Raw genomic sequence first — 15,453 nt, forward strand, 5'->3', positions numbered from 1 at the left:
GAGCTGCTCCCTGGTGGTCTGTGTGCTCCCACAGGGGAGACGCTGCTCAGCCAGAAGCCAGGCTCACAGCTGGGGAGCGCAGCAGTGGTGGTGGGAACCTCTCCTGCCCCCGCTGCAGGCGGGCGGTAAGGAGCGAGAGGTCCCAGACTGCGAGAGCCCCATACTGCAAGAGGGATGTCTGACTGCCTCCTAGGGATCCAGCCTAAGCCAGCAGGTGGACATCCCCCAAGGGGTCCTGGACTGCGAGAGGATGCAGGCTGGGCTAGGGGACCCTGCCTTCCCCCGCCCCCGCCAGTGCACGAATCTCGTGCACTGGGCCTCTAGTAACAAAAACAAAAAACAAAAACAGAAAATTACAACAATATCCTATATAATAAAAGCCTAATATGCTAAGTGTCCGGTCCTCCGGTGACCGGTCGACTGTTCAATCAAAGTATAATATGCTAATTACATGCTAAGGCCGCTCAATGGCTCTATGATGTGCACTGACCATCAGGGGGCAGACGCTCTGACTGGTAGGTTAGCTTGCTGCTGTGGTCAGGCAGATCAGGACTGAGTGAGATGGGTTGGACAAGCCCTGGAGCCCTCCTGCAGTCCCTCCCCAGACCGATTGTGCACTGGTGGGGTCCCTCAGCCTGGCCTGTGCCCTCTCGCAATCCGGGACCCCTTGAGGGATGTCAGAGAGCCGGTTTCAGCCTGATCCTGCAGGTCACTCCTCTCTGGAGGGCGCCAGATGCAGGGCTCACAGCTGGTGAGCACTGCTGTGACAGCTCGAGCCTCTCTTGATTGGGACTAATTGGGCGCGAGCCCTCAGCAGGTGCAGTGGGGCCCGGGATGAGCAGGAGCAGCAGGTAGGAGCTGCAGGCAGTGTAGGACTACAGGTTTCGTTGGACTGCAGGTTTCAGGCCAATCCCTGCAGGCAACCCAGAGGGGCCCCACCTGTGCATGAATTCGTGCACCGGGCCTCTAGTACTGTAATAAAGGTTTTGTGAATGTGGTCTGTCGTCTCTCTTTCTCAAAATATCTTATTGTACAGCACTTACCATTTCACTTAAAGGAAGACTCTACATCTTTTCTTTGGCATATACAAATCACCAGCATCACTACTCTTATGCTCTGGGGCCACTATTATGTAAAATAAGAGTTTCTTGCACACAAGCACTGTACTATAGTGACATGTGACCAGATAACTGAGAGAGACTAAAGGCTGGATAGTATATATACTGTGGATACACCTGACAATGATTCACATACCAAGCGCGCTTCTCAGAAGGGCATGAAATTTGAAACTTAAGAATTGTTGCCTGTCTGGTGTGGCTCAGTTGGTTGGGTATCATCCTGTGAACCAAGGGGTAGTAGGTTCAATTCCTGGTCAGGGCACATGCTTAGGTTGCAGGCTTGATCCCTGATAGCAGGTGTGCAGGAGGCAGCGGATTGATTTGTTGTTATCACATTGATGTTTCTATCTCTCCCCCCCTCTATCTCTCTCTAAAAATCCACTTAAAAATCTTCAATTAAAATTTATGCATTGTTAATTTTTGGAATTTTCCATTTAATAGTTTTAAATTGTGGTAACTGAAACCATGGAAAGCAAAATTACAGATGGGGGGGGTGGCTACTATATATTCATACAATGCAATGTTACTGTGCAATGAAAGGAATAAAGGACACATGCCACAACAATGGATGAATCTTGAGGACATCATGCCAAGTGAAATAAGCTAGCCACAAAAAGACAAAATACTCTATGATTCTATTTATATGAGGCAACTAAAATAGTCAGTTATAGAGACAAAGTAGAATGATGATTGCCAGGGGCAGCGGGAAGGGAGAATGGGATTTATTGTTTACTGGTAGTATTTTAGCTTTCTAAGACTAAAAGAGTTCTGGAGATTGATTGCACAACAACGTGAATGTATTTAGCACAACTGAGCTGCACACACTTAACAATGGTTAAGATGGTAAATTTATGTTATGTGTATTTTACCAGAATTAAAACAAGAAAAATAAGACAAGTACAAAACTCAAAATTAGGAAAGCCAAAACAAGCAAACCAAGGTCCAATATCAAATTAAGAGTTCCAGAAAAAGAGAAGAAAAGAGGTGAAGGATTTATCAAAGAGAAGTTCGGGAAATTCATCCCACATGGAAGGTCATGAGTTTCCAGATTTAAAAATCCCATCAAGGTATCCAGTACAATGATTAAAACCAAACAAAACAAAGAGAGTCATAGCAAGATACATCATCATGAAATTTCACAGAATACCAGGAATAAATAAAATATCCTAAAAGCCTCCGGTGGGGTGGGATGGGTGGAAAGATACACGTCATTGGGAGAATGAGGGATCAAAACCATAGTTTCTAGCCTGGTTGCAGTGGCTCAGTGGTTGAGCGCTGACCTATGAACCAGGAGGTCACGATTCGATTCCCAGTCAGAACACATGCTTGGGTTACCGGATCAATGAGGGGAGTGCAGGAGGCAGCCAATCAGTGATTCTCTCTCATCATTGATGTATCTATCTCTCCCTCTCTCTTCCTCTCTAAAATCAATAAAAATATTTTAAAAAAACAAATAAACCACAGTTTCTGACATGAACCTCTGGAAGCTAGATTATTTCCTAAGCTAAAAAGAAAAAAAAACTACAAAGGAAATACTGCCAAATATAACCATATTAAAATTAAGAACCTGTTTTTTACCCACAAATACATAAGACTGAAAATAAACCATTAGTGATATACATAACTGACAAAGAATTAGTATCCAGAATACTGTTTAAATTCCATGAATCTGTAAGATAAGAGATAACCCAATTTAATGTGCCAAAATATTTAAAAAACTCTTTTTATAAAAGAGACTCAAATGGCCAATAAACATAAAAATGATAATTTAGCTGTGGCCAGTTTCTCAGTGGTTAGAGCATTGGCCCATGGGTCACAGGTTCAATTCCCGGTTAAGGGCACAGGCAAGGGCACCTCGTTTGCAGGTTCCCCAGTCCCAGTAGAGGTGAGTCTCTCTCTCTCCCCCACTCCCCCTTTAGAAATCAATGGAAAAAATACCCTTGGGTGAGGATTAAAAAAAAAAAAAAAGTAATTTAACCTCAAGAGTCATTCAAATTTTAAAAAGCCCTATCACTGTCCTGGCCGGTTTGGCTCACTAGATAGAGCGTCGGCCTGGGGACTGAAGGGTCCCAGGTTCGATTCCGGTCAAGGGCATGTACCTGGGTTGCGGGCACATCCCCCCAGGAGGGGGTGTGCAGGAGGCAGCTGATCGATGCTTCTCTCTCATCGATGTTTCTGGCTCTCTATCCCTCTCCCTTCCTCGCTGTAAAATACCAATCAAATATATATTTAAAAAAAAATGTTACCGATTAAAAAAAAAAAAAAAAAGCCCTATCACTCAGCAATTATACCTTAGAAATGTTCTTGCTCACATGAACAGAAAGTTTGAAGATTCATAGCAGTATTGCTTATAATAATGAACCGACAAAAAACATTAGTCCATCAATGGTAAAATGAATGTTATATTCTTACACAATAGCTCAAAATAAAATAGTCGCCTACATCAACAGCAATATATTTCATACAACACAGAAGGGAAGAAGTAACAAAAGAATACATATATGTGTAACCCAAGGACACAGACAATGGGATGATGAAGACTTGGGTGAGGGATGGACTGGAGGGGGTCAATGGGGAAAAGGGGGGACATATGTAATACATTCAACAATAAAGAAAAAAAAAAGACAGCCTGATTTTCAAAGGTGAAGAAATATATGAATCTTAGAAGTGACAAAATAACTACAATACTGCACTTTTAAAAAAAAGGCAATAAAGTATCTTCAAAATTTCAAAGAAAACACAGCTCAAATGTCCATCAATAGTAGAATGAATTCTACTAGATATGCTACTGATCAAGTGTGAGAACATCAAAAAATTTTCAGAATGCAAGATCTCTACAAATTTATACTAAAAGCCCTTTATTCAGGAAGCTTGGGAAGATGTGACTCACCATAATATGGGAAAGTAAAACAAGAGCAAGAAAAAGGGGGGATCTAACCAAGTAGAGTAAGGAAAATTCCCAGGATTGATAGTGAAGAGACGTCCCAGGAACATAGCTGTGCAGCAGGCCATGGAGAATATAAAAAAGGAAAAATAATAACAGTATACTATGAGGCTGTTAGGAAAAAGTTATGTAATACTGAGATGTGACTTACAATGATGGCATATCCTACTCTAACTGGCAATAATTTTTTTCTTAGTGATACTAAAATAATGGGGCATAGCCCGAGCTAGTTTGACTCAGTGGATAGAGCATCAGCCACGGACAGGTTCGATTGTAGTCAAGGGCACACACCTCGGTTGCAGGCTCAATCCCTGGACTTGGTTGGGGCCCGTGTGGCAGGCAACCAATCGATGTGTCTCTCTTATATTGATGTTTCTCTCTGTCTCTCTCCACTCCCTTCTGCTCTCTCTAAAAATCAGTGGGAAAATAGCATTGGGTGAAGATTAACAAAAAAATGAAATTAATTAATTAAATTTTAAATAAAATAATGGGGCATCTTATAATTGATGGTATCCTAGATATGATAAAGTAAAATCTACTGGGAGGATGAGAAGAATATGTTGCTTTAAGAGAGCTAAGTACTTAGCTTCTAGAATGTAAAGTTAATAGGTGTCTATAACTGAAAGGTAAAAAAAATAGCAGTATAACCAAGTACATTTGCTTGTTTTGGCTTTCCTTAGAAATACAGGAACAAATGTCAAGAGAAAAGCTAGAGTTGAAGGTGGTTGCAGGGTACTATTTCCATTACAAGCCTAGGTATACTGTGTACATGTACTATTAAAATAACAATAGAATTAGAAAAAAAAAGGGTAGAACATGAGAAAATTCTGTGGGGAATGGGAATTTACCATATTAAGAGGTCTAACTCAAAAATATTATAGGATGAGGTATCCTAACATTTTGATATCCACTCTCCATTATTTAAAAACTGAGTTTACCAAACTAGCTTAAAATTCTCATTTATATCATTGGTTAATTATAGGCACTTAAGTGGAAATGACACTTTCCATTTGGCTTGCATTAATCAGTTCTATCAAGCTGAGTGACTGACAAAGACATGTAAAAATGACAAAATATTTTATTTGTAGCTTTATCATAAATATTTTTCTTAGTTTTTTAAAAATCCTCACCTGAGGGTATTTTTTTAACTGATTTTAGATAGAGAAGAACGGAGAGAGACAGAGATAGAGAGAGGGAGAAACACTGATCAGTTGCTTCCCCTACCGCAACCTAGGTATGTGCCTTGAGGAGGAATCGAACTTGCAACCTTTTGATGTACTGGACGTAGGGGACGACGATGCTCCAACCAACTGAGCCACGTGGCCACAGGACTATCATAAATCTTTTTATAATACTCAATGTATACTGACAATCCCCTGAATTAAAACTATATTAGAAATACTTATTAAGAACAAAAACCTAAATAACTTAAAACATAGGCTAATATATAGTCCCCAAAAGGTAGAAGATTGGATGTTTCAGTGTTTACCTTTTCTTTGCAGACACCTTTAACAACATCAGACATCCTACTCTCCAAAACAAGTTCACCTGGTGTTCTTGATGAACTTCCAGGTAAAGGAGGAAAATTTGAGGCTAATAAGTCAAACTTTGGTGTTGGAGCCTTTGCTTCAGGTGTTGAAGGTTGGGGTCTCTAAAAGACACAAATCATAAAACAGGTCATATGACTACCTTATTCTCTAACCCTGTACCACAGAAGCTGAAACTTCAAAAAACAAACTCTACCCTAATGTACAGAATTGTTTCCCTATAAATTTTTGGCTTCTCATCTCAATTGAGCTCTTATTAGTCTTCTTTTTTTTTTTTTTTAATATGGCATGCTTCACAAATTTGCAAGTCATCCTTCCACAGGGCTATGTAATTCTTCTCTACATTGTTCAAATTTTAGTGTATGTGCTGCTGAAGAGAACATGAGCTCTCATAGTCTATCAGTCCTCCATACCTTTAGTTAGCTCCCTCTCTTGTTTATTTTGCAAACTTTGCCACACTCCTAAGCCTTTTCTCATCAATCTCCACTATTCTTTGCTTTCTAAATTAGCTATACCTCCTTTTCTAACAAAAAAAAAACCCTACCTCACATAAATTTGCCATCATCATTCACCCTTCCATAGTCTCAAGAGAGAACAATATCCTTCCTTGAAAATCTCATCTGTCTCTTTCCCCCTAACCACTCTATATCCTGACAAACCTCTCACTTGTACCTCCCTCCTCTACTTCCTCACCTCTGTACTCATCATACCACTGCTTTGACAAGTCACCAATGCCTTCCACAATGCAAAAGCTGGAAGACTTTTTTCCATGACCTCACTATAGCATTTGGCATGGTAAACATTCTTTCCTTTGGGAGCTCATTTCTCCCTTAGCTTCTGTGACACACCTTTCTCTTGATGCACAGATCTGATAATCATGTGCTGTTCTCTGCCTGCCTACTTCTTTTGATGGTTTTTGGTTTCTATACAGTCATTACTTCTCATTTTCCATATTCCATACTTTCCCTGTGTGATGATACCCTTTATTCATGACTTTAACTATTATCTACATGCAAACAATCCTTAAAACAATTTTTCACTTTTTGGTAACTTTCGGCTGCACAACTCTGAAAATATACCAAAAATCACTGAGTTGTACACTTTATTTTCAGCCCAGACATTCACCTGAAACCCAGATATCCATTTGCCTGCCTATCAGCCATTGCCACTCAGACTTTACTTGGATACTTCAAACAACATGATGAACAATCTCATTTTTCAATCCAAAGCCACTATGTTCCCCAAGGTTCCAATCTTGACCCTTTTTAAAAAAATCACTCACTATACAGAGAGTCCCCTGCCATGACCTCATCTACTCATATAACTTCAGTTACTATGAGTAAGTTTACAAATCCTAAATTTCATCTCTAGCTAACATCGCCCTCCTGCACAAGGGCACCTCACTCCTGCCCTTCCTACTGGAAAACATGCCTGTCTCCTTTTTCTTCATCTCAACCTTCAGTCCTCAATCCAGACATTTTTTAACATGTTAAACAGACCTCAAACCTAATTTCTCCTCTCCTCAACTGTTCAGGGCCACTTGAGGATGTAACTGCTTCAATGGTATCTTTAAATAGTTGTTGCCTAAAATCTCATGGCTGCCCATAGTATAGAAAGCTATAAATGGAAAAAACAACACTGTTTTAAAGGGTTCATAGTTTGCCCTAAGGACTATTCTTTGTTATAACGCAATACATTTTCTTCTTTGAAAATGTGTATGTTTTTAATACTTTATAAATGTGGTGTATGTGTAACTTATATGTACAACCAACAGTAAGCTATATGTATACTACTTATATATGTATACAATTCACTACTTATACATGTAAAATAAGCATTTTATTACACATTTATGATATATCTGTAAATTCTAGACAGAGTTTTCTTGAGACCTCTATATCTTCCTACATCATTTTTATTCCTCAACACTTTTTGGGCCCAGTTAAGAAATGGTAAGTAGTCACTATGAACAAACAACACACACAAAAAATCAAAATATGAATAATCTGAGGCATTAAGATTCAAATAAGAACATTAGGCCTTAGCTATAAACATTTTTCTTTAAGAGATTTTATAAGATTAGTGGATATAAGAATTAACAGCAGGTAGAAAATTGACTCCGAACAATTAATAAACAGCATAACAGTTTCTAACACCATCCAACAGAGCTTTAAAAATGAATGATATGCTTTATCAGATTGGCAAAAAATCATATCCTGCCCTGACTGGTGTGGCTGTTGGTTGAGCGTCGTCCCATGCACCAAAAAGGTTAACTGTTCGATTCCTGGTCAGAGCACATGCCTGAGTTGTGGGCTCAATCCCTGGTGGGGGGCGTGCAGAAGGCAAGCTGATCGATGTTGTACTCTCACATCGATGTCTCTCTCTCCCTTCCTCTCTAGTGATTAATAAACCATTCTTTAAAAAAATAAAATAAAATCATGTCCTCTGTAAGGCTATGGATAAACAGGAATGAAAATCAGCACAACCCCTATAGAAAACTACTTAGCAGCAACTTATTAATTGTGACCCAGAAATCCCACTTCTAGAGATTCTCCTTCAGATACTGCATACATAGGAAACGATAATTGTATGAGGTTATCATTGCACTGTTTGTAATAGCACTTATATACAATCAGAAGATTCAAACTGCTTAAATGTCTGTTAGTAAAGTAAGAGTTAATCTTTTCATAGAATATTTTCATATTTTTTATTTTTAAACCATGTGAAAATATTAGATACTCAAGTAATTTTTTAAGAAAGTGAGAAACACAGGTCAAATCCCTAACTATATGTGCACTTTAAGGGTGGAGGGAGCGTGATAATGGTATATATTTCAGGGTCAAGCACAGGCTGCATACCTTTTGCTGCATACTATCATCGATCAAGTAGCCCTAGCCCAGTGGTCGGCAAACTGCGGCTCGAGAGCCACATGCAGCTCTTTGGCCCCTTGAGTGTGGCTCTTCCACAAAATACCACGTGCGGGCGCACACATACAGTGCGATTGAAACTTCGTGGCCCACGTGCAGAAGTCGGTATTTTGTGGAAGAGCCACACTCAAGGGGCCAAAGAGCCGCATGTGGCTCGCAAGCCGCAGTTTGCTGACCACTGCCCTAGCCGGTTTGGCTCAGTGGATAGAGCGTCAGCCTGCGAACTGAAGGGTCCCAGGTTTGATTCCGGTCAAAGGCACATGCCCGGATTATGGGCTCAATCCCCAAGGGGGGACGTGCAGGAGGCAGCCAATCAACGGTTCTCTCTCATCACTGATGTTTCTTTCTGTCTCTCTCTCCCTCCCTTCCTCTCTGAAATCAATAATATTTTTTTAAAAAATCAATCAAGTAGAAACCTAAAAGCCAAGGTAGATCACAAGTCAATGCCATAGTAAATCACAAAAGAAAAGAAAAATTAACAGCAGTAATTAAAAGTAAAAAAATACTTACTGGGATTCTGTCATCTTCTCGTCGTCTTCGACCTCTGAAAAGAGTTCTCCTTTTAACAAAACAAAAAAGAAGGGTGGTGGGAGGGAGAACTCTTAAGTTTCTTCAAATTTATACATTTCATAAAAATGAGTGTATTTCTATTTTAATTATCTATACATCTAAATTTCCATTATTATTAAAGACTAGAGGCCCGGTGCACGAAATTCATGCACTCAGCAGGGGTGGGGGTGGGGGGTGGTGTGTCCCTCAGCCTGGATTGTGAGAGGGCACAGGCCAGGCCGAGGGACCCCACCGGTGCATAATCAGGGCCAGAGAGGTTGGCCAGCTGGGGAGGGACCCCGGGAGGGCTCCTAGGCGTGTCCAGCCAGTCTCGCTCAGTCCCAATCAGCCAGACCCCAGCAGCAAGCTAACCTACCAGTCAGAGCATCTGCCCCCTGGTGGTCAGTGCACGTCATAGTGAGTGGTTGAGAAGCCTTAGCATATTACGCTTTGATTGGTTGAATGGCTGACCGGACGACTGGACACTTAGTATATTAGGCTTTTATTATATAGGATAAATATGTATTCTTCTGAAGGGATCCTGCGCAAATCTACCAAAAACTTCAACTAGGATCACCACCACCACCATGAAGTAAGCTATGCACATTTTTATTAGAAGCACTCTCTCCACACCAGGAGCAGATTAGGGTTCAGTTATGTTTTTTTCAGGCAAGTTAGGTTATATATAACCACATTCCCTTAGTTTAGAAGTTGTAAGAAATTAGCTCTGGCCGGGTAGCTAAGTTGGTTTTACAGCACTGCTCTGATACGCCAAGGTTGGGGGGTTCAATCCCATGAGGGCACATACAAGAAGCAACCAATGAATGCATAAATAAGTGGATCAACAAATCTCTCACTCCATTCCTCTCTAAAATCAATCAATCAATCAATCAATCAACCAGTTAGTTGTGGGAAATTAAAACTATAATGCAGATGGGATTTTATCTTTCTAAATCATTCTTTGTGAACTTCATAATAATTTTCATAAATCTGACTCAGTTACATTCTATATAAACACTCTAAATTTCTTAATAATTATGAAAAACTATTATGTAAAAATGTATTTACTTAACACTAGATCATGGTTTCCAAATATTCACATTATGATAAAAGGAGTTTCATATACCTTATTTCCTTCCAGATTTATTACCATATTCACTTACCTGCCCCTACCATAATCCCCATTCTGTTCAATCGGCAAAGTTGGAGTCTCTTTTGGAAGGTAGCTTTGCTCCTGATGTCCTGTTACTATAGGGTTATGCCGTTCAGTTGGAAAGTTCCTTGAACCAGATCTGTTTACTGGTCCATCCCCCAATGACACAGATCCCTCTGTTGAGTGTTCTGAACCACTTGATGCCCTAAAATGGGGCTTCACGCTATGAGAAATAATGATCACATATATGAGAGGATAAATCAAGACAGACAGAACATCTTTCTTCTTAATGGTAGAAACTCTTAATAGGCCAAGTTAAAAACTGCTTTTTGCTGTTTCCTGTTTTCCATTAATTAAGTTAAACATAAAATTGTTTTATAAAAATGTAAACCCTTTTATGTCCTAGATATATTATTTTTAACAGGCAAAGAACTTTTACATTAAAAAGTTGTTAAAAGACATTTGGGGGAAAATCCAAAGTTCTTTGAGATACTCAGGCTAAAACTATGATTTTAGCTTCTTTCTTTAACATAAGCTGCAGTCTTGACACATGTAAATCAGCCAGGCTTTAAGCTTATTAATGAATCTGTGTCAAGCCTCTACCTTATTAATTTCTTATTAATTTTATGTATAAAGTACAGACATACATACATAATCTCCAGTATTAAATTTTCATAGGGAGAGCCCTAACTGGTATGGCTCAGTTGTTTGAGCGTCGTCCCATGTACCAGGAAGCTGCTGGTTTGATTCCAAGTTGGGTGCATGCCTGGGTTGTAGGTTTGATCCTTCCCCAGTAGAGGGTATGCAGAAGGCAGGCAATCAATGTTTCTCCTCCTCTCCCTTCCTCTCTCTAAAATCAATAATTTTTTAAAAGGTTGCTGGTTCGAGTCACGGTCTGTGCACATGCTCAGGTTGTGGGCTCGATCCCCAGGAGGGGCTTGCAAGAGGCGGCCAACTGATATGATGCTCTCATATTGTTATGTCTTTCTCCCTCTCTCACATCCTCTCTCTCTCTCTCTCTCTCTCTCTCCTTAAAAAAAAATCAATAAAGCTTAAAAAAAATTTTTTTCATAACGGAAAATCAGAAAAAAAGTATAAAAAGGCTCTTTAAGGGAATGACATTTAAAAAAAATAAAATGGAGGAATATATTAAAATCCCACCTTCTTACTAAGTATCCCTTGCCAAATGAAATTTGTTGTTCAACGATCCATACGTGGGACATATAATATAACTAGGAAGATATAATACAACTAAATAGCCTGACATGACTAGGCTATTGAATTAAGGTATGAAATCTGGTAAAAACAAGACAAAACAAAGAAAGCTACTTCTAACAAAAGTAACTTTTATCTTGGATCATGTGCATAGGCACTCAACTCTTACAATTTATAAGCAGATGAAGCTATGGTAAAGGAGAGAAGATGCAGTTTAATCAATAGTTAAAACATCTAAAGTTAAGTTCAAGCAACTGAGGATCTTGGCTCTATAGGTTTTTTAAAAATATGTTTTTATTGATTTCAGAGAAGAAAGGACAGAGAGACAGATAGAAACACCAATGATGAGAGAATTATTGATGGGCAGTCTCCTGCACAGCCCCTACTGGGAATCGAGCCCACAACCTGGGCATGTGCCCTTTACTGGAATCGAACCTGGGACCTTTCAGTCCACAGGCCAACACTCTATCCACTGTTGGCTCTATAGATTAAACAAGAGAGTATAAGACTTATATTTAGCCCCTTGCTTGCAGTTTATATGCTCCATTTTTTTTCCAGTCTATTTTCATAATTACAAATTCATAATATTAATAACACAATGTCAATTCCTGGCTCTCTGAATAGGGATTTAAAACCTCATACATTAATTACAACCGCATTTCCAGCTATCCTACTTTACTCGTTAAGGAACATAAAAAATTAGGTTAAAGATAAAACTCAGGCTATAGAGTTGGGCTGAGTTTAATGTGAGATGATACGTTTCCAGATACTTTCTGTCACAAAGCAGGTTTTTAGTCGCAATTAAAATAATATAATGTCAACTAACACGTAATTTTCAATATATTTATATTATCCATCATATCTGAAAATGACCCCATTAAGTAGCTACGCTATTTACATTACCTGTTCAAAAACTTTCACTTCAATTTTCTCATTGCATTTCAAGAGACCTAATGGACAAGTTAGGTTTAAACAGCCCTCAGATCTCATAATCTTACCCTTCACTGAGAGGGACTAACAATCTCAATCTGGGCAAAAGAAAGAAATAAGCGATAAAAGATAGAAAGGAAGAAGTATAGTGACAGAAAGATAAAGTATGAAAGGTAGAAAAATGCCCCGACTTCTGAAAGTTAGTTGTATTTTCTCTAAGTAGGTCTAGTGATCATCACTGGGCTGTTATAAGGCCAATACAATATAATAAACTGCATGAGGGCCCTATATCGTTACTTTCTCCTTGACTGATATAAATAAAGGTCTAGCAGTGGTCACTTCTTAGATATAAAGAAATAAGGATTTGGTGGGGGGGGGGGAGGCGTGTCAAAACACGTTACTGTAATATTTGCATTTATATAAGAAAGTATTCATGTGCTATTTCTGTAATTAAAAATTAACAGCAACCTGCATTGGTCAAACATATGGAAAAGAATTATACCCAAATGGTTTCGAGTAACAAGCAAAATTATAATAAATCTGCCCTGTATTTTCAATACCATAGGTACACCTCCATTAAAGCCAAAATGATTTGACTGTCATTTTTGGCTTTTTTATTGTAATCTTACCCCCTTCACCAAGAAAGCACAGCAGACAAAGACAAGTAACAATAAAGGAACACCATGAAAACAATGTATTTTTAAATCAAGCATCTGCAAACATCAGTACTTTTATATTTTTATATGTTTTTATTGGTTTTTAGAGACAGAAGAAGGAAGAGAGATAGAGAGATAGAAACATCAATGACAGAATCATCAATTGGCTGCCTCATGCACTGGAGACAGAGCCTGCAACCTGAGCATGTGACCTGACCAGGAATTGAACCGTGATCTCTTGGTTCCTAGGTTGATGCTCAACACTGAACCACATGGGCTGGGCAGTACTTTAAGTTATTAGTTAAAAGTTACTTTAGAAAAAAAAAGAAAAGTTACTTTAGCTCTGGCTGGTGTGGCTCAGTTAATTGGAACATTGTCAGGTACACCTAGAGGTGGTGGGTTTGATTCCCAGTCAGGGCACATACCCAGACTGTGGGTTTCATCCCCAGTTGGGGTGTGTATGGAAGGCAACCAATTGATGTCTCTCTCTCACATCAATGTTTCTCTCTCTCTCTCTCTCTCTCTCTCTCTCTCTCAAATCAGTATTTTGGGGAGGGGGGAGGAATAAGAGGGTAGGGGGAGTAAATAGTGATGAAAAAATAACAATATATATTTTAAAATTGCTTTCACAGATATGCAGATTGCAGCAAGAAGAATATAGTCAATAATGTCGAAATAACAGGGATATGGGATTAGGTGGGTGCTTGGGGCAGTGGGGGAACCACTTTGTGTTACCTCTTTAACACACTAAAGGCACTTACACACTGGACTTTGTGTTGCTGTCATAGAACATTTCCTGTTCCCTTTATTAAAAAAAAAAATCAGCATGTACCATCTCAGCCCCAAGTCCTTTTATCCCATTATCAACATGAGGTCAAAGCGTGTTTATAAATTCTAGATTAAATCACTCATATATTTTGTGCAAAACAAAAAAATTCCTTTCCACTGAATCTGCAAATAAGCATTGCAATGAACACAGTGACTCTGTAAGAACTACTGAGAACTGCTTACAATAAATTCCAGCCAAGATTTTTATCTTACCGATTTTTTTGGAATGGTCGACCCATATTCACAGCAGCAGCAGTTGTTTTATAAGATCCTGGTGAACTAAAGCCATTCACAAAACTACTATTTGGAAACGGAGCCTAAAAGAAAATTTTAATGTTTAAAAACAGTTAATGGTAAAGGCAGCATCTGATGTGAAGGTCATAAGAAATTTCTGACGACTTAACCTAGCATCAATTTCTTCTAGCTCAAAATAATTTTAAACATTTTACTTTTTCACTTTTGCAGTACATTACAGAACAAGAAATCACTGGTCCATTACTTCATAAAGAACACTTTTCTTTGAGTAAGTTTCACAAAACTAAAAGCAATTTAAATCAATGGATTTATCCAGTCTCTAACTTTCATTCACACAGCGAAATCTAAAGAATAAAATTATAGAAACATTTAGTCACATGCATACATTTGCTATGGGATATTATAGATCCTCATCATTACTTAAAAAACAGAAAATAAACAATCAACAAAACAAAAAATGAACTCCCACTCTAGCTGATTTCTTCAAATTTCAGCTTGAGTGAAAAAATTTTATTATTCTGTAAAGATCTCACTTACCAGTGGTGTTTCAAAGTAAGGTGCAGGATTTGGAGACCAAGACTGAGGCACAATACTATAGATGGAGTACTGTTGGTGAGGACTATATACAGGCTGCATAAAGACTGGTGAGGCATACTGTGCTTGAGTTTGAATGGGCTGACTATACATACTAGAGTCCATTAATCGAAAACCATTCTTAGCAAAAAACGTATTGATGGCTTTTATCCTTGCCTAGAAGAGGAACACATAATTACAAAGGACTAAGTGTATATTTTTACAAATATATTTAATTAAAAACTTTAACTTATTTTACATGACTACATTATTTCTGCCTATTGTAGAATCAGGCAAAGGAAAATGACAGATTTAATTAATTGAAACTTATGTATAGCAAATACACAGAAGTCCAAACAGTGAAACTGTTAATATTCCAAATACATAAATTCTAAAAAATAGATTTAAAAGCCAACAATCCTACCTAAAAATGAGTTAGAAAAATAAAGAGTTCACAGAAAAAAAAAAGGCAAATGACTCTTAAACATATGAAAAAGATGCTAAACCTTGCTAAGAGAAATGCAATTAAAGTTGAATTAAATTTCTCAATTATACAATTGGCAAAGTCTAAAACAGATAATCTGATACATTAAGATGGGCATGCAAAATAGCACAACTCTTATGAACATCAATCCCACTTCTAGAAATCTTTCCCAAATATACACTGACCAAAACAGTCTTTTATTTTATTTCTTTACTTACTGATTTTTAGAGAGAGAAAGGAATGGAGAAGGAGAGAGGGAGAAAGGGGGAGAGGG

At 38.5% G+C, this 15,453-nt stretch overlaps 1 protein-coding gene across 1 annotated transcript in view; it reads right to left on the bottom strand.

Annotated features, from left to right (window-relative positions):
* LARP4 (La ribonucleoprotein domain family, member 4) overlaps positions 1-15,453 on the bottom strand; it is a 66,503-nt gene that overhangs the window by 5,425 nt on the left and 45,625 nt on the right. The window contains 5 exon segments of the mRNA XM_014542144.1: positions 5,552-5,713; positions 9,047-9,095; positions 10,249-10,461; positions 14,081-14,184; positions 14,660-14,872. Coding sequence (XP_014397630.1) covers positions 5,552-5,713; positions 9,047-9,095; positions 10,249-10,461; positions 14,081-14,184; positions 14,660-14,872 — 741 coding nt within the window.

This window comes from Myotis brandtii, unplaced genomic scaffold (assembly GCF_000412655.1).
Source record: "Myotis brandtii unplaced genomic scaffold, ASM41265v1 scaffold29, whole genome shotgun sequence".
NCBI classification, from domain to species: domain Eukaryota; kingdom Metazoa; phylum Chordata; class Mammalia; order Chiroptera; family Vespertilionidae; genus Myotis; species Myotis brandtii.